General features: G+C 43.5%; 1 protein-coding gene across 9 annotated transcripts in view; it reads right to left on the bottom strand.

The window, feature by feature from the left end:
* The window catches only part of LOC106568864 (eukaryotic translation initiation factor 4 gamma 1-like), a 31,599-nt gene extending 13,152 nt beyond the window's left edge, over window positions 1-18,447 (bottom strand). For 2 of the 9 annotated variants that reach the window (XM_014139609.3, XM_014139613.3), the window contains exons 1-9: window positions 13,473-13,903; window positions 10,992-11,110; window positions 10,663-10,749; window positions 10,438-10,470; window positions 9,721-9,741; window positions 8,808-8,987; window positions 8,452-8,551; window positions 1,296-1,450; window positions 342-431 (exon numbers count right to left, since the gene is read on the bottom strand). In XM_014139609.3, the coding sequence (XP_013995084.3) occupies window positions 342-431; window positions 1,296-1,450; window positions 8,452-8,551; window positions 8,808-8,987; window positions 9,721-9,741; window positions 10,438-10,470; window positions 10,663-10,749; window positions 10,992-11,066 (741 nt within the window). In that variant the 5' untranslated portion in view covers window positions 11,067-11,110; window positions 13,473-13,903. Of the gene's footprint in view, window positions 1-341; window positions 432-1,295; window positions 1,451-8,451; window positions 8,552-8,807; window positions 8,988-9,720; window positions 9,742-10,437; window positions 10,471-10,662; window positions 10,750-10,991; window positions 11,111-13,389; window positions 13,904-18,426 lie in introns of those variants that run through there. The other 7 variants (XM_014139611.3, XM_014139610.3, XM_014139612.3 and 4 more) reach the window with 7 other exon arrangements.
* Between the last annotated feature and the right edge of the window lie 2,073 nt (window positions 18,448-20,520).

The following is a 20,520-nucleotide window of genomic DNA, read 5'->3' as shown; positions in this document are numbered from 1 at the left end:
ACACAAGATTCCAAACTTGCGTTGTGAGCTCATCACTGGGAACCATCCCAAGGAGGTGGCGAAATCAGGGGATGTATTGAGGGATGTGAAACACTTAGCGTTGAATGTATAGAACTACAATGTATAGAGCTCTGAGACATTCGTATCTGTTCTACATGATACATTTCTGCTTCCCCCCCCCCCCATAGTTTATTTGATGTCCTCATATGATAAATACCAATCACAAAGTTTCAGGATGTGAACAGCAATCGAGTTTTAATCATTGGACAACAATGTTTCTGAATGGTCTGTGAGGTTACATTGTCCTGAACAGGCAGGCCCTAGTGGGTTGCGAGGCATACCTGTGATGGGGGGGTGGAGGTGGCCCTTCCCCCGGACATGATCTCCTCTGTGATATCGCGGCCCCCCTGGTTGGGGTCTCGTATTCTGATCTGAAGAGAAGGACGAAGTTGAACAGCCAACAGTCAGACCACTTCACATTAGCATATTAACCATCACTGGGCAGGCCGTCAATGTAAATAACAACTTATTCTTTTAAAAAACGACTAGCCTGGGCAGTATTCACTAGACGGCAACAGATGAAAAACGCACAGAAACCGGAAGGGACTGGCTATCTGTTTCCGTTTCCCATTGCAAAACATTTTGCTACGGTATATACTGATGAATACAACCCTGGTTAAATAGGCCTAAATAAATGATAGTCCCCTTTTCTATTCTCCCGTCATCCCTCCTACCATCTAAACTAATCTATACTTCTTTCCCGCTGTTCAATCGCCTCCATCTGTGTCACGAGGTTAGTTGCCATTAAATCACATATCTAGGATCACATTACTCGGAGGCCAATTCTGATATAGGAACAGATTACCATCCCCAGGTTCTATCTTTAACCCTAAGGGGGGAGGGGTGGAGAACATATCCGTGTCTGACCCCGTATAAGCGGTAAGGGGCAAGATGTACTACTCCTGCACTGCATTGACCTCAGCAGCGAGGTCATAGTATACCAGCTGCCCTCTGACCTTTATAGGGCTTTTCTCACTCCTAATATATACCCTGGTATGATACTAGGGAAATAGTGTTCTCAACAGTGTAGGCTGACACTAACGACTTGTTAAAAGCAGCATCGACAACTTCTAAATCCCCTGAACAGTTGCTTTTTTATAAGGAAAAGGCCCAATTGATTTGCTAACAGTTAACCTTTGTCATGTTCACGCACCCAGAAAAGTCTGCGTCTTCAGGCCAAACACCAGGGTATAGTCTTACAGTGGAAAAAGCAAGATTAGTTTGTGGTACAGTACCGCTATGCGCTCCCTCTTGGGTGCCGGTGGTTGGCTTGGCGGCGGCTGAGGGGGCAGGGCCTGCTGCTGGGGCTGGGCGGGGCTTATCATGACAGGCGCCGTTTGGACAGTGGGTGTGTGGCTGTACTGGGGCTGGGCCGGGTAGTAGGCACCTGCTGTAGGGGAGAGGGAGGGGGGGGGGAGGAGAGAGGCAAGTCAAACACAGCACGGAAAGCAACACACAATCACACACTAAAATGACCACAAACATACCATAAAGACTAAACAAGCATTGAAATAACCACACACTGAAATAGGAACATGTTAAAATAACCACACACTGAAATAGGAACATGTTAAAATAACCACACACTGAAATAGGAACATGTTAAAATAACCACAACGGGGCCTAAAATAAAAACACCCGCCAAATGCGGGTAGATTGGCATTGGCGGGTAATACGGCTATTTTACCAGCCACGTTGGCAGTGCAAGCATTTCACTCGCATTTGCGAATAAGAATAGAGTTAGAAGTGAAGAACGAGCACATTTACAGCAAAATAAATAGCTGGTAGCTAATCACACAAACAACTACCAACGCTATAATCCGCCAGCACGCACACTGCCTGGCTGGGGAGCTGTGCACACTGGGATTGAAGTGCTGAAGACAGACTGATTTTAGAAGCGCTGAGCACAGGCATAAATGTTGGTCTAATTCACTCTGAAGTCTACTACAGTGAGACTGTGTTTTTTGGCTATTACAATGTCTTGTTCACAAGCTGGGTTGTTTCCAACGTGTCTGCTTCAACTGCTAGCGAAGACCTGAGATATTTTAAGATGTAGCCGATGTCACAAATAATGACATAACATTGAGCAATATTACCACATCACTTATTACATTACAAAGCATGCTCCTCCGGGGTTTTTTTTTTTGGGGGGGGGGGGGGGTTTAAGTGGCTGGGGGACCAAAAGGTTTGTTTCAAGCCCTGACCCACATGCACCCGGAGCAAAATAAAACTATGTATACACAGAAACAGAGCTACAAATCAAACAGGCAGATAAAGATGCAGCCCCACACACACCGTGCAACGCACAAACACACACACTTACTCACCGGGGTAGCGCTGGGAGGTGAGAGGAGCGCCGTGGAGAGAGAGACGCCCGTTCTCTCGCCCGCCCCCTCTCCCCCCACCCCCCCGCCTTTCCCTCGCAGCCAGAGAGGGCTCTGAACACGACAGGGGGAGGAGAGGAAGGAAGCGAGGGAAGGGAAGAGAGAAAGAGATAGGGGAGGACAGGAAGAGACAGATGCAGAGTGGATGGGAAGGGAACCAGAGGTAAGCAGGGTGTTAAGGCAGTAAGAGGCAGCAGGTGAGAAGACAGAACACACTGATAGAGCCAAACCAAAGCCAGAAAACACAAACACACACACTCACACAGCCTTGGATCCTTAGAGAAACAAAGACCGCCATACACACAAACACCTGCCAGGCAAAACCACCACAAGCAACCAGCAAAGCCATACGGTAACGAACCTAAGATCAACTGACTGACCAACTGTAAGATCAACAAAGATCAGGCCCTAAAATTAACACCCACCACCTGCCAAATGCGGGTAGATTTCGCCATTGGCAGGTAAGACTTCACCAGCCATGTTGGCGGGTGGTCAGGGCCCCACAGCGCAAGCATTTCACTCACATTTGTGAATAAATATAATCAAGTGTGAAAACTTTTATTGTAAAATGTATTCTGCTGTAGCTGTTTTCAAAGTATTTCAGCCATTGTTTCATAGCTGGAAAATGAAAATCGCACAAAGTCAAAGAACTACGAAGCCTATATAGAGTTGAAGTTTACACGCACTTCGGTTGGAGTCATTAAAACTCGTTTTTCAAACACTCCACAAATTTCTTGTTAACAAACTACAGTTTTGGCAAGTCGGTTAGGACATCTACTTTGTGCATGACAAGTCATTGTTCACAGACTGTATCACAATTCCAGTGGGTCAGAAGTTTACATAAACTAAGTTGACTGCCATTAAACAGCTTGGAAAATTCCAGAAAATGATGTCACGGCTTTAAAAGCTTCTGACAGGCTAATTGACCTCATTTGAGTCAATTGGAGGTGTACCTGTGAATGTATTTCAAGGCCTACCTTCAAACTCAGTGCCTCTGCTTGACAGATCAGCCAGATCTCAGAAAGAAAATTGTAGACCTCCACAAGTCTGGTTCATCCTTGGGAGCAATTTCCAAATGCCTGAAGGTACCACGTTCATCTGTACAAACGATGGTGTTTATACTTGCATACTATGGGACCATGCAGCCGTCATCCCGCTCAGGAAGGAGACGCGTTCTGTCTCTAGAGATGAACGTATTTTGGTGCGAAAAGTGCAAATCAATCCAAGAACAACAGCAAATGACCTTGTGAAGATGCTGGAGGAAACCGGTACAAAAGTATATATCCACAGTAAAACGAGTCCTATGTCGATATAACCTGAAAGGCCACTCAGCAAGGAAGAAGCCACTGCTCCAAAACCACCATAAAAAAAGCCAGACTACGGTTTGCAACTGCACATGGGGACAAAGATGGTACTTTTTGGAGAAATGTTCTCTGGTCTGATGAAACAAAAATAGAACTGTTTGGCCATAATGACCATCATTATGTTTGGAGGAAAAAGGGGGAGGCTTGCAAGCCAAAGAACACCATCCCAACCGTGAAGCACGGGGGTAGCAGCAGCATGTTGTGGGGGTGCTTTGCTGCAGGAGGGACTGGTGCACTTCACAAAATAGATGGCATCATGAGGCAGGAAAATGATGTGGATATATTGAAGCAACATCTCAAGACATCAGTAAGGAAGTTAAAGCTTGGTCGCAAATGGGTCTTCCAAATGGACAATGACCCCAAACATACTTCCAAAGTTGTGGCAAAATGACCTAAGGACAACAAAGTCAAGGTATTGGAGTGGCCATCTCAAAGCCCTGACCTCAATCCTATAGAAAATTTGTGGGCAGAACTGAAAAATCGTGTTCGAGCAAGGAGGCCTACAAACCTGACTCAGTTACACCAGCTCTGTCAGGAGGAATGGGCCAAAACTCACCCAACTTATTGTGGGAAGCTTGTGGAAGGCTACCTGAAATGTTTGACCCAAGTTAAACAATTTAAAGGCAATGCTACCAAATACTAATTGAGTGAATGTAAACTTCTGACCCACTGGGAATGTGATGAAAGAAATAAAAGCTGAAATAAATAATTCTCTCTACTATTATTCTGACATTTCACATTCTTAAAATAAAGTGGTGATCCTAACTGACCTAAGACAGGGAATTTTTACAAGAATTAAATGTCAGGAATTGTAAAAAACTGAGTTTAAATGTATTTGGCTAAGGTGTACGTAAACTTCCGACTTCAACTGTAGCTCATTCCACTTGCGCTGCAACACAGCCTTGCTGTGGCCTCTGCGCATGTGAAGATCCGAGTCAAAGATTCATTTTTAGAAGTCTACCCACAGGCATAAAAGTTTGTCTAATTTACTTGAAACTAAAGTCCACCGAAGTGAGACTGTCCTTGTGTTTCTTCACTATTTACATTGTTAAGTTCACAAGCTAGGTTGTTTTTCCTCACAAGCTAGGTTGTTTTTATATCTTTCAGTTTCAACTGCTAGGGAAGAGAACGCTTCTACTAGTCAGACTCAATCTCACAGGCACAAAAATTACGAGTTGCACTACCACGGTAACGTCCCGCCCTTAAAGAGGCAGGTGAGCGTTTTTGTCTCATCTGTGATACAGTATTTTGGTTAAAAGACTCAGGTCACAGGCTCCCGAGTGGCACAGCGGTCTAAGGCACCGCATTGCAGTGTTGCGGCATCACTACAGCCTGGGGTTTGATCCCAGGCTGTGTCATTACCAGCTGTGACCTGAAGTCCCATAGGGCAGCGCACAATCGTCCGGGTTAGGGGAGTGTTTGGCCGGGGGGGCGCTTTACTTGGCTCATAGCGCTCTAGCGACTCCTTGTGGCAGGCCGGGCGCCTGCAAGCTGACTTCGGTCACCAGTTGAAAGGTGTTCCCTCCGACACATTGGTGCAGCAGGCTTCCGAGTTATGAGAGCGGGTGTTAATAAGTGCAGTTTGACGGGTCATGTTCCGGGGGAAAAATGAAGGCTCAGGTGACAAAAAAATATTATTTAATATACCACATTAGTTACTTCTTACTAGTATTTAGGGATGCAGACCGTTCAGTACGGTTCAATACGCACACGTGAACCACGGAATTACGATATGCCTGTCATTTTCCTATAATTTCCAAAACGTAATTATTGCGCTACAGACTACATGCACGTTGTACATTCAGATCCACAGAACCAGACGCACAACTTGAGAACAGGCTTGGCAGGCAACTGCTTGGGGCCCCAGGCCGTTAAGGGGCTCCTGAGGGATGACAAACTTTACCTCACAGCAATACCTCAATATGTGGCAACCGTAGTGACCGCAACCCCCTCCCCCTTAAAACAACCAATGGACGATTTGAAATGACATCTCAGTAGGAAACCTCCCTAAAGGGGGCCCATGTAGAGAGGGGAAACTAAAAACAAATATTCTCTCAGCTCCAACGTGACAATGGCGAGAGCTAGCGAGACAGAGAGAAGCAAATTTGAAGAGGCACAGCTGTCTTTCGAATCCGCTGCGTGGGAAGATTTTGGCGTTCAATACGATGAGGGTAAGAAGACCGTAAACAAACAAAGTACAGTCCGCTGTCGGCTACTCGAGTGGAAACACTTCTAACATGTGTAATTTAAGTCGCCATCACTCGACCGTATCCCTTGCAGGTGGAGCTGGAGCAGGGAAGGTCCATTCGCGACAAATTCTGAAAAACAAAGAAATAACGACAGCAGTGGAAGTACTCATAGCCAAAGATTTGCAGCCCTATTCGGTGGTTACTGACTTGGGATTTCATCACCTGATGAAAAATGTTTAACCGCATTACAATGTCCCCTCCCAGACATTTTTCAGCAGCAAAGTAATTCCCAAACTCCATGAAACATCACAGAGAGAAATTGGATACGAATTGAAAGACACCCTATCTAGCTCTCTCCACTGATAGTTGGACCTCCAGAGCAACTCAAGGCTACCTCACTGTGACGGTTCACTATGTACTGGATTGGGTTGATGAAGGGGTAGCCCTTGAACTAATGAACGCTGTGACGGAGTGGAAGCAAGAGAGACCAAATAGCACAATCCCAGCCACTACAGATAACGCACAAAACATAGTGAATGCCACCCATGAAGCTGATGGGTTTGGGCCCCCACATTGGATGTTTTGCACACATCTTGAACCTTGCAGCCACGAGGGCAGTCTCTCTCTCTCAAGGCAGTGTCCCGCCTCCTGGGGAAGGTCAGAAAAGTGTTGACTTCCCCCCCCCACAAAAACACCACCGATCACCAAGTTGACAGTCAAGCAAGAGATGCTAGATATACCAAAGCACAACTGAATCCATGACATCCAATCCATCACAACCCATTGGAATACCATACAGGACATGTTGGAACGTTATGTGGAACAGCAACCGGCCATCTACTCTGCTGTATTGGACAAGGCGGTGAAGAAGTCGGTCAAAGACATGGCCATGCTGACTGACAGTGAACTGAAGCTGGCAGAAGAACTCATTTTGGCTACTCAACCCCCTGAAAACAATAACAACTCCCATGAGCAGTGAAACCTCAATGATCCCTCTAAAGACAATGGATTCTGAAATCCATGGCACCAGGTCCCGAGGACAGTGCAACCATCAGGGAGGCCAAGGCAGCCATCACTCAGGACTTGGGAGAGAAGATACACAGACCGGGATCTTCTAGACGACCTTCACAGAGCTACAGCCCTTGATCCAAGGTTTAAATCCCTGCCAGCCTGCTGCGACAGAGTCTACAAGGACCTCCAAGAAATTGTGGAGCATGAACATCAGGTATTTGATCTATTTTTAAATTATTTTTCATGATATTGCTTTTATCGTGTGCGTTAAAATGCGATGAGATATGTGTCACTTAATAATTGTATTATTATTTATTATTATTAGCCATTTTTCTTGCAGTTTCGAGCAGTGCAAGCAGAGCCATCCACAGAGGAAGGAAATCCATCATTATCCCCTCCTCAAAAGAAGATCGCCATGGCAGAGTTATTTGGGGAGCTTTTCAAACTCTTTTCCAAAGTCTTTTCCAAAACTATTGAGGAGGTCTCCTCATACAAGGCAGCAGATTGCCTTCATGTGGATGCTGATCGTTTTGTGTGGTGGAAAACAAACCAGTCAAAGTTCCCCCATGTTACAAAACTTGCACAACAGTGCCTCAGTGTCCCGGGAACCTCTGTTACAAGTGAGAGTTTTCTCCACAGCAGGGGACATTGTCAGTGCAAGCCGTTCTCGTCTTGCGTCAGAGAATGTTGACATGCTTATCTTTTCACAGAAGAACCTAAAAAGAACCTCAACATAAAGGAATAGATATCTCATATAGGGTACCAACTTGATGTTGCACTTTGTTATTTTAAATATTGCCTATACAAGTATATACCCTGTTTATTTAAAATAGAGAAGGCATAGAACCTACTGGTTGTCAAAGCTAAGAAGCACTTTTAATTTGAATGTTTTTCTCCCCTTGATTTCATACAGTAGAGACAGAAACCAGGCCTAGTCAGTCATGCTGCCATTTTTCTGAATGGAATGTTCTATTTGTCTATAGGCAAAATAAAGAGTTCATTGTTTAAAGGGTGCTGTGTTTTGTTTCTTAAATATAAAGATACCGAAACTGTGGGCCCACTGTCCAATGGATCCCTACTAGTAATACATATATTGTTCTAGAAACATTACAAAGCATGCTTATTCGTTTTTTGGTGTTTTGTTGGTGTAATTTTAGCAGGCCAAAAATATTTTGGCTGATAAAATGTATTGTTTATATCATGCCTGCCACAGTGGCTGGTGGACCAAAAAGTTACATTTATGGCCTGACTAAGAGTAACTGACTGACCAACTGTAAGATAAACACAGCTAGCTAACTAGCCATGGTTGTGGTTCTAGCAGTTCGACACTAGGTTTTGGTTCGAGTTCCAGCTGCTGTTCTAATCGTACCTGTGGTTCTAATCCAGATTGTGGTCATGGTTGTGCTTGGCTGTTGGGCCACAGCCCAGAGTGGAGCCCCTTACCATAGGTGGAGTATTCAGCCGGGCTGGTTCCTGGGTAGAAGCCTGCCGTGCCGCTGGTCACCGGGTATTGTGGACTGGGTGGCATGTAGGGAGCCCGGTACTACAGAGAGCGAGAGAGAGAGCGAGAGAGAGAGAGAGAGAGCGAGAGGACACTTAGAACTGTTTAAAGGATTAGGACACTGAGTTACCTGTCCTAAAGGGGTCAAGCTTCTTGTGAGGTATTATACAATTAGGAGTGCAAAATTCCCAAAACTTCCACCAAATTCCGGAAAGCTGTGAATTTGACAGAATCTTGCAACCCTATAGTCAAGTGAAGTTGACCATTAAAATAAAGTCATCATGACCGGTTGTGGCACCTGTCCAGGGGGGATGAAGTAGCCCTGAGGGGAGCCAGCAAAGGACAGCTGCTGCCCAGGGATCATCATCATCTGGGAGCCGGGCTGGTAGACGTGGGTGGGACCCACCGGACGAGGCCCGCTGCTGGTCTGGACCCGGGGGGCACTGGTGGGCATGGTGGCCCTGTTGGCATAGTAGGGCTAGAGAGATGGAGGGGAGAGAGAAACTGTCAGTATATTTGAGTGTGTGTATGAGCGAAATGGTGAGCTGTGTGTGTGTGTGTGTGTGTGTGTGTGTGTGTGTACTGCGGTGTTAAAATGTCACATGTTGAAACTGTCAGATGGTTGAGGTTGGTCCAGACTCCAGAGAGCTGAACACACTGCACACACACGATGACTGCCAGGGGGTTTTAGTTTGGGATTTACAAGCCTGTGTTGTGAACAACTGGACACATCATGGGTGCCTGTTCATAGAGTAGCGAGTATGAGAATCCCCCATGACTCACAGGGAGTGGCTATATCCATCCTGGCCCAGTATTTACAAAGCGTCTCAGAGTAGGAGTGCTGATCTAGGATCCGTTTGGCCTTTTTCGATAATATTGAATATGATTATATGGACAAATCCTAGATCAGGACTCCTAGTCAAAAGACACTTTTTGATTCAGGCTCTGGTTAGTATTTCAAAGGAGACTGGGAACTAGGCTATAATAGGACGGAGCAGGATTAAACTGAAGCAGAATCAGCTACAAGTTTCAGCAATGATCATAGCTAGCATCTACCCAACAAAAGTATTTTGCCAATGATCACTGATTATTGTCGGCCCTTGAGCAAGGTTCGAGAATAAACTTTTGGATGTTAGTTCTATAGACTCAGACTAAACTACGGCTAGGTCAGATGGACCGAGAGGAGGGTGAGAAGGAAAAGAAGCCGTTACCTGCAGTGCCCTGTATCCGCCCTTCAGCCGCACAACACACGGGCAGAGAGCGAGAGAGAGAGAGAGAGAGAGAGAGAGAGAGGGGGGAGTGAGAGGAGGAGGACAAGAGAAAAGAGAGCAGAAGGAACGAGAGAATGAGAAGAAGCAGTATATCACTCAGCCACTAACAGTTCGCTGCCGACTACCAGAAAATATGAAGCCATCAAGTAAAAATAAAGCTAGAGAGTTAAATCGACAAGGAACTACCGTATGCGTGTCCCAGTTTCATTCAAGCCTCTTGATCGTAGGCCTGGCTGATGGGTTGGCTGGCACTTTGCCTGATTAGGGAAACTAATTTATACATGGACAGGTGAAATGTAAAAACCAATGGACCCTGGTGCCTAGGAACTTTACTGTATCGTCCTACAGTGGGTGGAATCAGGTGTAACCAAGGGCAACCTATGTAATTAGCAGCCTGAACACATCGCTACTGGAATCTATGGTCCTGGAGAGCCACAAAAGGGCTGAGGATTATAGCCCGGCGCTCTACTCATGGCCTGAATTGATACTTTTTGAAATATTTCAGGTGCTTTTGCATCTAGTTACAGCTGGGTCTGATCAGAACTAAATTGGCTGTTTAGCCTCATCTTTCTCTGAAGTTGAATTGCATTCACGCACAGCGGTCTACTTTCAGGTGGAGATGACAGACATTTTGGGGAAGGTGAGGGGAGTTAGTACCTGTTGGTGTAAAGCACGAGGCCCTGCGGCGAACTGGGAGGGAGGACAGCAAAAGAGAGCAAGAGATCAAGGTTGGTAGCCAGAGACACTTAAACACAAACAGGTTGGACTAAAGCGTTACAGTTGAGCAAGAGCTGGAGTTAACAGCGTAACAGAAGCTTGGACATTTAGAGAGCGTGAGCAAAAGAGCAGGAAATACAATGAGAGAGATGGAGAGGGCAATACCTGTCGCGGTTGCGGTGAAGAGTTCATTTGTTGAGGTGGTGGGGTGGCGAAGACGAGAGAAGGGGGCTGTCCTGGGGCATAGGCAGCCTGGGAGAGCAGGGAGGGACAGAAAAACAACTACGTTAGTTAGATAACTTCCTGCCAAAGATGGGTTTTGTTCAATAGGGTACAATGTAGAAAAACATTTCAAAATGGAAAACAAAAATGTGCATCCTTATTGGACAAGTTCAGGTAGCATGTCCCAGTTTCAAAACGTTCTCACGTGTTCTTTCCTAATGAACACTACCCTGACCAGTCAGCACACGCTGGGTCTTGTCATTGGCTCTCACCTGTGTCAGTCCAGGGGAGGGGGAGGGGTGTGGGACAGAGGTGGGTCCCGTTATAGGCTGCGGTGGTTTGTTCATTTCACTTGGTTCTGCATTAGGGTGGCGCTGACTTGCCAGCCAATCTGAGGAGGAAGAGTTACCAAAACAACAAAAAATTCCAAATCAACAAAAAAAACACAGAAGACTACAATCTACCCAGTTTCAAAATGTAGGTCGGACTAGGCTTAGGTGAGTAGACTAGATATACAATAAGAACCTGGACACCATGCCCAGTGAGCGATGAGCCTCAAGTTAACGGGCTTCCACTAACAGGGTTGTCAGAAGTTGTGACAGCATTGTTGTTGAGCCGAGTTCCAAAATTGGAAATGGGTTTGTCTGTGCTATAGAAAGGTTGTCCCGCCAAGCAGCAAGGGTGGTGTTTACTGACCCTGCCCTGATAACAGTAATGCCTCCTCCCTGTACCCTTGTGCCAATACACACTTATTTTCACCTCCCTATATCCCTCCTTCACTTTCCACTTAGTCTTCTAGGTTTAGCCTATATCAGCTGGGGAAACTTGCCTCTTAACTTCTATTTAGGCCTGAAACAAGAGAGACCACATCCCTCCTGAGGTTGAATTTGGTTACGGGTAATTACCACATCTCCACTATAGGGGCAGTTGAACCATCTATTGATCCTCCTGGCAGATGATAGCAATAAAAAAAAGCACGTCGCACCATGACTATCGTCAACTCACATATTGATGGGGGAGATGAATTTGACATGACACATGGATGCGGATTAGAAATGGCGAAAAACCAGTTACTGGAGTCATGGGGTCCGAGTGGCGCAGCAGTCTAAGGCACTGCATCTCAGTGCTAGAGGATGTGATCGGGAGTCCCATTGGGCGGTACACAATTAGCCCAGTGTCGTTCGGGGAGGGTTTAGCCGGGGTAGGCCGTCATTGTGAAATATGAATTTGCTCTTAACTTGCCTTGTTAAATAAAGGTTAAATAAAAATCAAAAATATATATTCACTTCTCTGCATCTGTTCTTGGGGATTAGGCTCACGCTGGCCTGAGCTGGGACATTCACTCATGCTCAATTGAACTAACTGGTTAGTTAGTATCAGAGAATGTATTGTTTCAGGTCAACGTTCACTTGCCAGTAGCTTCTATTTGATTGTAACAGATTTTTCCCATTTTTTAATATATGTGGTTACAATGTTTGAGATTGTCTATATTTTCTGTATACTTTTACTGTTAAGCAATATATTCCACATTTGAGTGGTGTGGGTTGTAGACAAGCATGGGACTACTGAGACATTTAAGAGGTTTCGTAAGTTCCCATTACTTATTGCTACAGTGTTGCCATTAATTCAAGCATGAAAAGAAGTAGTGTCAAACTGTTATCACATGGTCTAAAGAGGCGATCCCACATTAGGAAGACGTGTCATATGGCTAGCTAACTACTAGCTAGCAAGTAGCTGGTGTTAGCCATGTTATCCCATCTGTGGCTAGCCCATTCTTTGGTAAAACACATTTTAGGCACTAAATAAAAATAAAGACCATTAAATAACCCTATGACAACACGATCGGTTTGTGGTTTGATTCGGTACAACTAACATTACTGATGGGTCAAATTGCAAGGAAGGCCTTCTAGCATGCCAATACCGCCGGGGTCCAATGATGGTGGATGTCAAAGACACACACACCACTAGCTAACGCGCGCTAGCTAGCTAGCCTGTGTGGTAGTTTACGTGTCTCTCATAGTAATGTCGAGTGACTGATAAATTCTGCAGTGACATGTCGACACATCATTTGTGCATCGCAATATTAAAGATATTACTTTCTTGGTATCCAATTGAAATAGTTGATACACTTTAATATGTTAATTGGTATGCTAGTCTTGCGATCAGAATGAATTCATTGTAGGCCCAACCAAGCCGCACACATAGAAAACCAGCATGACAATTGCCTTACCTAGATTTAGCCATGTTGACAGGTCGGATTAACAAACGTTACATATTTTAAAACACTGTGATTTAATTAACTCATGAGTAAATTGCCAGACCGGCATTGAAGTAAAACACAGGCTAACGAAATGGTGAAGATAGTTAGTCAATTTGTTTCGATAGGAACTGTCATATTGAACGTTCAAAAGATGGAAGATTAGAAAGCTAGAAAGAGAGCCTGGAATGTTAATGCTAACGTTAGCTCGCTAACTAATTTACCAATACGTTCACCCACTTCAAACACCGACATGAACTGGCATTAGTTTAAACTCAGAAGGTTAGCTATCAAACTCGTTTTGACGAGCACAGACAGCGAAAGCCAATATTACATTTTTGCTAGGTAGCGGTTTTACATGTAGTTAGCTAACATGAGCTACTCTTCTAAACTAGCTAGCTAGGTTAGCTAACCTTGTAAATGGACTGACAGAGCAGGGCCTTCATCCAATTGTCTTTCAAAGATCGATAGCAGGTAGCGAACACTGGATTCTTACCGGTTATGAATTGTGTCTGTGAGGGATATGAACGAAGACTGTTATCAACAGTGGAAAATATATATATTACACCCGATCGTCCGTTACTTTAAAATTGTAGTGTAGTTTCTTGTCCTCTCCTTCAAATGGAAAGTGGTGCCCTTATTGGGGTGAGTGCTATTGCTGTCACTTGTTCTTTAAAATCCATGGAGCGTGCAAAAGTGAGTAGGGCATAAAATGTATTAATATAGCACTTGACGATTATTATTGACAACTCCAATGCCTCCGGAAAAAGCCTCTGGACCGGAGGTCCATGATCAAGGCGCCGATGGTGACGGATTGCCGGTAAAATACACAATCTACTGTGGTTTCGTTCAGTTTACAGCGAGGCCATGTCGCGATGCATTCTCCTCCGCTGGAGCCGGCCGGACGGTGCGCCTGGTAAGTCGCATGGGTACTTCCGGGAAAATCATTTTTTTTGATGACGCATCCTCCGTCATGTGACAGTGGACACGAACATTAGCGTTTTGCACTTCTGTACCCAAACTTCATATGCGTGTTGTATACATTATTTTTAAGAGCTTTTACTGCATAGTTTTGTATTCATTTGTCACTTACACCCCCTAGATTATTGTGAGTAAACAAGGAAATGACATTCTTAAGAGAAGACAAGGCCAATAACTTGACATGTCTGTGGTAGGCCTACACATATAAGAAATATGTAATTTAGTCAATAAGTTATTAATTGATATAATACAGTAGTTTTTCAATGAAGAGGTGGCACAATGCAGAAGTAAATAGTGATAAGAATGAGTCAATCAGTGGTGGTTGATGTATATCCTTCAATCTTTCTCAGGGGTCACACAAACCCCACATGATTGTGGATTCATTCCCCTCTTCAAACTTCAACTGTGAAGCCAAATGGATTTCCAACTGCAGTATTGATATAATAAAGGTAATTTAACTTGACTGTACGCACTTAGCCTCTGGAGAACAAAATAAGTGGCACTTGCCTAGTTGCTTTGGACCTGAAGATTCTAAAATTATTTCCTCTCATACTGTGCTCCAACTGTGCACTCGAATGGCTCAGTGGATTGGAGCATGGTGCGTCAAACACATGAGAAACACCAGAAGCTGTATGTATCAAAGTGTCTCAGAATAGGAGCATTGATCTAGGATCAGGTGTCCCCTGTCCATGTAATCTTATTAATTGTGGATGAATCTAAAAGGCATTCCTTCGTTGACAGGCTTGATACATATGGCCCCAAAGCACACACAACAGTTCTTGAGACACCCATACAGGTTTGGTTCTTCAGTCACAAACACTTTCATCATCTTCAGAGGAACTTGTTCAACGTTTAGAGATTATGAGTCAGATTGGTATTATTTATTTTAACAGGGAAGACATATTGAGATCTAGGTCTCTTTTCCAAATGCGTCCTGTATAATACAATATAAAATACACATTAAATACAATAAATAATTACAAATATATACACATTAGAATACAAAAACACAGTCATGGTAAGCACAAATAAAACATCACAAATTACCCAGAAAAACAGTTACATTCATCCACAAATAAATCCCCAATCAATACTTTAAATTGCCCAAACGGCACCAGAACACCAAGAAGAAATGTATTTAGAATTGTGTTCCAGCAGTACCATGCATTAAAACTAAAAGCAGAGTTACCTAGCTCAGTGGAGACCCTAGGAACCTCAAGAGTTAACCAATCCTGTGAACGGGTTAGGAATGTCCGATGTCTACACTTCCACAGCAAAGTTAGATAAGACGGAAGGTTATGAAGTAGGGCCGTGAAAAAAAAGGGAGTAATGTAGAGATCTATGGGTCTTTAGTGTAGTCCAGCTTAGCTGTTGATACAGGATACAGTGATGACTATCAAAACTGTAACCTGTAACAAAACCAAGGGCACTATGGTAGAGGGCAACCAAAGGTTTAAGAGTAGTAGCAGCTGCACTTTGATGAATAATATCACCATAATCAAGAACAGATAAAAAGGTTGACTGAATAATCTACTTCCTACTGCTTAGAAAAAGGCACAATCTGTTTCTGTAGAAAAAGCCAACTTTAAATCTTAGCTTCTTAACCAGCTCATCAATATATTTTTTAAACGTCAAATCCATATCAATCCAAATGCTGAAGTATTGATATGCGGGAACATGTTAGATTGGAGAACCATCTAATGAGTGAACATGTAATTCATCGGAAACATTCTTACAAGAGTTTAAAAACAACGTCTTTCGTTTAGCCTGTATTAAGCACAAGTTTTAAATCAGAAAGGGATTCCTGCATAGCTCTAAAATCTGACTGTAGTTTTGACACAGCCAGATCAACAGTCGGGGCAATAGCATACATAATAGTATCATCCAAATATAGATTACATTTTATTTTTTATTTAACAGATTGACCAATGGTGTTTATATAAATAGTGAAGAGAGCAGTTCCCAAAATCGACCCCTGTGGTACACCTTCATGTACTTCAAGAAATTCAGACTTAACCCCATCCATCATGATGGCCTGAGTTCTGTCACTAAGATAATCATGAAACCATGAACAGGCGTCAGAGCTCAGGTCTATCGAGGACAACTTATTCAATAAAATAGCATCATCAACAGTATCAAAAGCTTTTGACAGGTCCACAAACAGAGCAGCACATTTCATTTTAATGTCTAAAGCACTGACAAGATCATTAACAACTAAAGTGGTTGATGAAATAGTGGTATGCCCAGGCCTAAACCCTGATTGATTCATCAACAAAAAAATAAGAGCAAATTTGTACATTTACCAAGGATTCGAGAATCCTAGCTAAACAATGAAGCCTTGAAATGGGACTATAGTTATTAAGATCTCTACTATCCCCGTCCTTAAGGAGTAGCAGCACAAGGTCTGATTTCCATACTTTTGGAATATTTCCTGATAACAATGTTAAATAAAAAAAAAGTGGGTTATTGAGGCATCGATGATGGGCACGGAACACTTAAGCAGACCAGGATCCAATTTGTTGGCCCCTTGTTGTCTATTGCTAGCCAAGCATCCAGGACTTAGTTTTCTGTAAATAGCCTTAAAGAAAAGCTTTGACTATAATTTCTCTGATCATTCATCAAGTTTCCCGTATCAGCATCCAGCCCAATATCATTGTGAATAGGCTTAGAAGTTATTTCAAAGAGATAGCCTGCAGAAATAAAATGGTGATTAAATGCATCAATGATGCCATTTTTTTCCCCGTAATGAGGCCAGTGTCTGAATGAATTTGTTGTGGCAGAGAGGAGAAATTATTTTAAATTAAAATAGTCACTCCACCACCTCTACCCTGTCTGTCAGCTCAGAACACATGATAGCCCTCAATATTAATATCAGAGTCCAGAACGTCCCCAGTGATCCAAGTTTCAGTCACCAGAATATCCGGATTCATCTGCATAGCCCAGATCTTGATGTAATCCAGTTTAGGAAGTAAGCTCCTAACGTGCAGATGCATCAACCCAAGATCTTTAGGATTTTTAAAGTCACATGGAAACTCCAACTCAAAACGGGTTACGTTCGTTCAATAGGCGGTTGCAGGCCCTGTCTGATGGTTGATATTGATATAGTTGGTATGACTATAAGATTGCATAGAACTGCACCATTTGGTCTATCTCTATTAGTAATAAAGGAAGGAGAAGAAAATTGAATGACTTTTCCAAGGTTAGCACCATAGGGCCTGAGGCCGCAGCCAATGTCAATATGAGGAACTCTCAGAGTAACCAATGATGGAATGCTATACATTTACTTGCATGGGCTTTGGTTGCTATCGTGCAACAGCCCAATCCATCTACGTGATTTGAAAACCGAGGGGTTTTTGGAATTCACAACCTCTCTCTCAACATTAGCAAGAGCAAGGAGCTGATCGTGGACTACAGGACACAGGGGGAGAGCACGCACCCATCCACATCGACAGATCAAAGCTTCAAGTTCCTCGGTGTCCAAATCAAAAAAAGACTTAAAAATTGGTCCAAACACAGGCGCACAGTCGTGAAGAAGGCACAACAGTGCCTCTTCCCCCTCAGAAGGTTGAAAATGTTTGACATTGGCCCTCAAATCCTCAAAAGGTTCTACAGCTATACCACTGAGAGCATTTTGATTGGCTGCATCACTGCCTGGTATGGCAAAAGTACCGCTCTCGATCGCATGGCGCTACAGATGGTGGTGTGGACAGGCCACGTACATCACTGTGGCCGAGCTCCCTGCCATCCAGGACATTTATATCAGGCGGTGTGGTAGGAAGGCCCGAAAAAAATCGTTAACGACTCCAACCACCCAAGCCATAGACTATTCTCTCTGCTTCTGCACGGTAAGCGGTACCAGTGCATCAAGCCTGGCACCAATAGACTCTTGAACAGCTTCTATCCCAAGCAATAAGACTGATAAATAGCTAACAAAATAGCTACACGGACTGAGGTAATCTTGTATCTTTATTGATTTTGCACTGTGTCTATGCACACTCATAGGGCCCTACACACACATACACACAACCTCACACCATCATCTGCTCACTCATACATTATATGCACATACATGTATACTGACTCTACACACACCCACAAGCTGCTGGTACTCTGTTTATCTTATATCATGTTGCCTGGTCACCTTACCCCTATACATATCTACCTCTGTCACTCCAGTATCCCTGCACACTGTAAATATGGTATTTTAACTGACCCTGTATATAGTATGCTTACTTACTGTGTTCTTCATATTTCTTCTTATTTATCATGTTTTTTTCCAAGTATTACATTGTTATTGATTATGGAATTGTTGGGTTTTGAGCTTGCAAGAAAGGCATTTCACTGTACTTGTGCATATGACATTAAAACTTGAAACTTGAACTAAAAGCACTGTGATATACTTAACCGTAGCCCCCGGGTTGCACAGGTATTTGCTCCAGGGACCAAGATGTGCCTCACCATAGACCTACCAATGGTGATGGCTGTTGGAAGGTGAGTTGCTGTGGACGTCGGGCCTTTTCTGAGCCTCCTTGAGGACCAACATCATCAAGGTGGTTGCTGCCAATCTGGAAAAAGACAGTTTACCCTTGTGTGTCACGGATCCCCCGTACTCCGGAGATCTACTTCACCGGCTTTCTAGGCGTCACTGAGCTGGATTCAATACCACCACCCCCGGGCTGTCTTGTCTCATTACGCACACCTGATTCCCATTCCCCCCTGATTAGTATGTTATATATGTACCCTCTGTTCCCCATTGTCGGATATTGCTCCCACGTCCGTTGGTCTTGTGAGTACCTGTGCTTTGTTTCGGCTTTCGTGCTGCGTGTATTGTGAACTCGTTATTACGGGTCTTGTCCAGTGTAATTATTAGAGGTTTAAACCTCGCTCTTTTTTTGGGTTACATTCCTGTGTATTATATATGTGTTTTGGGCTTCATCCCCATGCCTTTTCCATGACATGTTGTATTTTTGGGTGGAGTAATAAAATAAAAAAATGGCATTCCTGCGCCTGTCCGATCATTATACAACGTGACATTATGGTGGAAATTGGTAGACGGCGTTTTCTTTTTCTGTTAAAATCCACGCAAATAAAAAAAGTTGGCGAGGAATCAGACAAAAGTCAATCAAGCCACAAAGTGTGATAGTTAGATTGAATCACAGTTTGTAGGCTCACCACAGTTAAAGGCAACAAGGCAGAACAAAACCACAGACTAGAATCCAGCCAGCACTAGGACATACAATAAACTCAACCAAGGCACAAAACTCACCAGCATAACAACAGCAAGGAGAGGGCGGTGACTTAATGTGATGAAATGTGCAGGGGCCCATCAAAACAGCAACGCAGCGGAGGCTGTATAACCAGTATGATAGCCAGGAGAGAAGCACCTTGGAGGGGATGTAGTTTCCAGTACAGGCCAGTGGAAAGTTGGGTGGGTGACAAGTGTTACAATGGGTCGCGGGAGATTCCAAAAGAGTAAATCCAAGTGAGTTTGGCAGTAGTTGGAAAAACATCCAAGGCACAATGACTCTATGCAATATTGTCCAATATGTTCACAGCCAGATGAAACCAAGGTAAAACATTATTACGATATTAATGTAGAAGCATCCCTAGTTAGGGTATTTTTAAATGTGCATTTTGTTATGAGTTTATTTGGTCACACGTGTATAAAATTAAATGAATCATGGCAATAGACTAGATGAACAATATTGAGAAACCATAGCTGGGTACTGTATCTGACCAACAAATAAAATCTATTACTTGATAAATATACAGTACCAGTCAAAAGTTGACACTTACTCCAGGGTTTTTATTTATTTTGAATATTGTGGCTGCTTTGAAGAATCTAATCTCAAATATTATTATGCTATTGTGCTACAATGTAGAAAATAGTAAAGATAAAGAAAAACCCTTGAAGGAGTAGGTGTCCAAACTTTTGACTGGTACTGTATATCATAAAACCAACTAAACTGAACAATGAAAAGGTACCCATAGTCTTATGAGAAGGCAATCCACTAGTCTTATTGTGAGAAGACTTGAGCGAGGGTGAGTAACGGTACCATGGAAAGCCCCGCTTACAGCTGTCTGTAGGCCTTTATTGAAGTGTCTGCAGCCACTACAAATAACACAAGGTGTTATTGAGCACGTGATGTTATTTTATATGTATAGCAAGTAACGACGAGAATCGTTGAAGATGCACAGAGATAGTAATAAGGGAGATTACTGAGTGCGTTTGGGAATAGTACTAAGTGAATGGGAATGTGAGTGTGGAAAGGACATGTTAAGCTGATTTGAAATGATGCCTCTGAGGGGGGGACACAGACACAAAGGGAAGAGGTTTAAGACAGCAGTACTAAAATTGTATATTAATACTTTATACTATGTTACCTTAGCAATAATGTAGCATGGTGGATGTTTTGTGCGGGAGTAGATTTAAACAAGTATACTTAACACCAGGGAAGCTGCACAGACCTGTGAGGAGACAAAGAGGAATGCTGCATGTAAACAGTGGAGGCAGAGCAGAGGGATAGAAAGGGAAGAAAATCTAGGAAAGTATTGTTTGTGTG

Source organism: Salmo salar, chromosome 14 (assembly GCF_965601325.2).
Source record: "Salmo salar chromosome 14, fSalSal1, whole genome shotgun sequence".
Classification (NCBI taxonomy): domain Eukaryota; kingdom Metazoa; phylum Chordata; class Actinopteri; order Salmoniformes; family Salmonidae; genus Salmo; species Salmo salar.
This window is presented reverse-complemented; position numbering and strand designations above follow the sequence as displayed.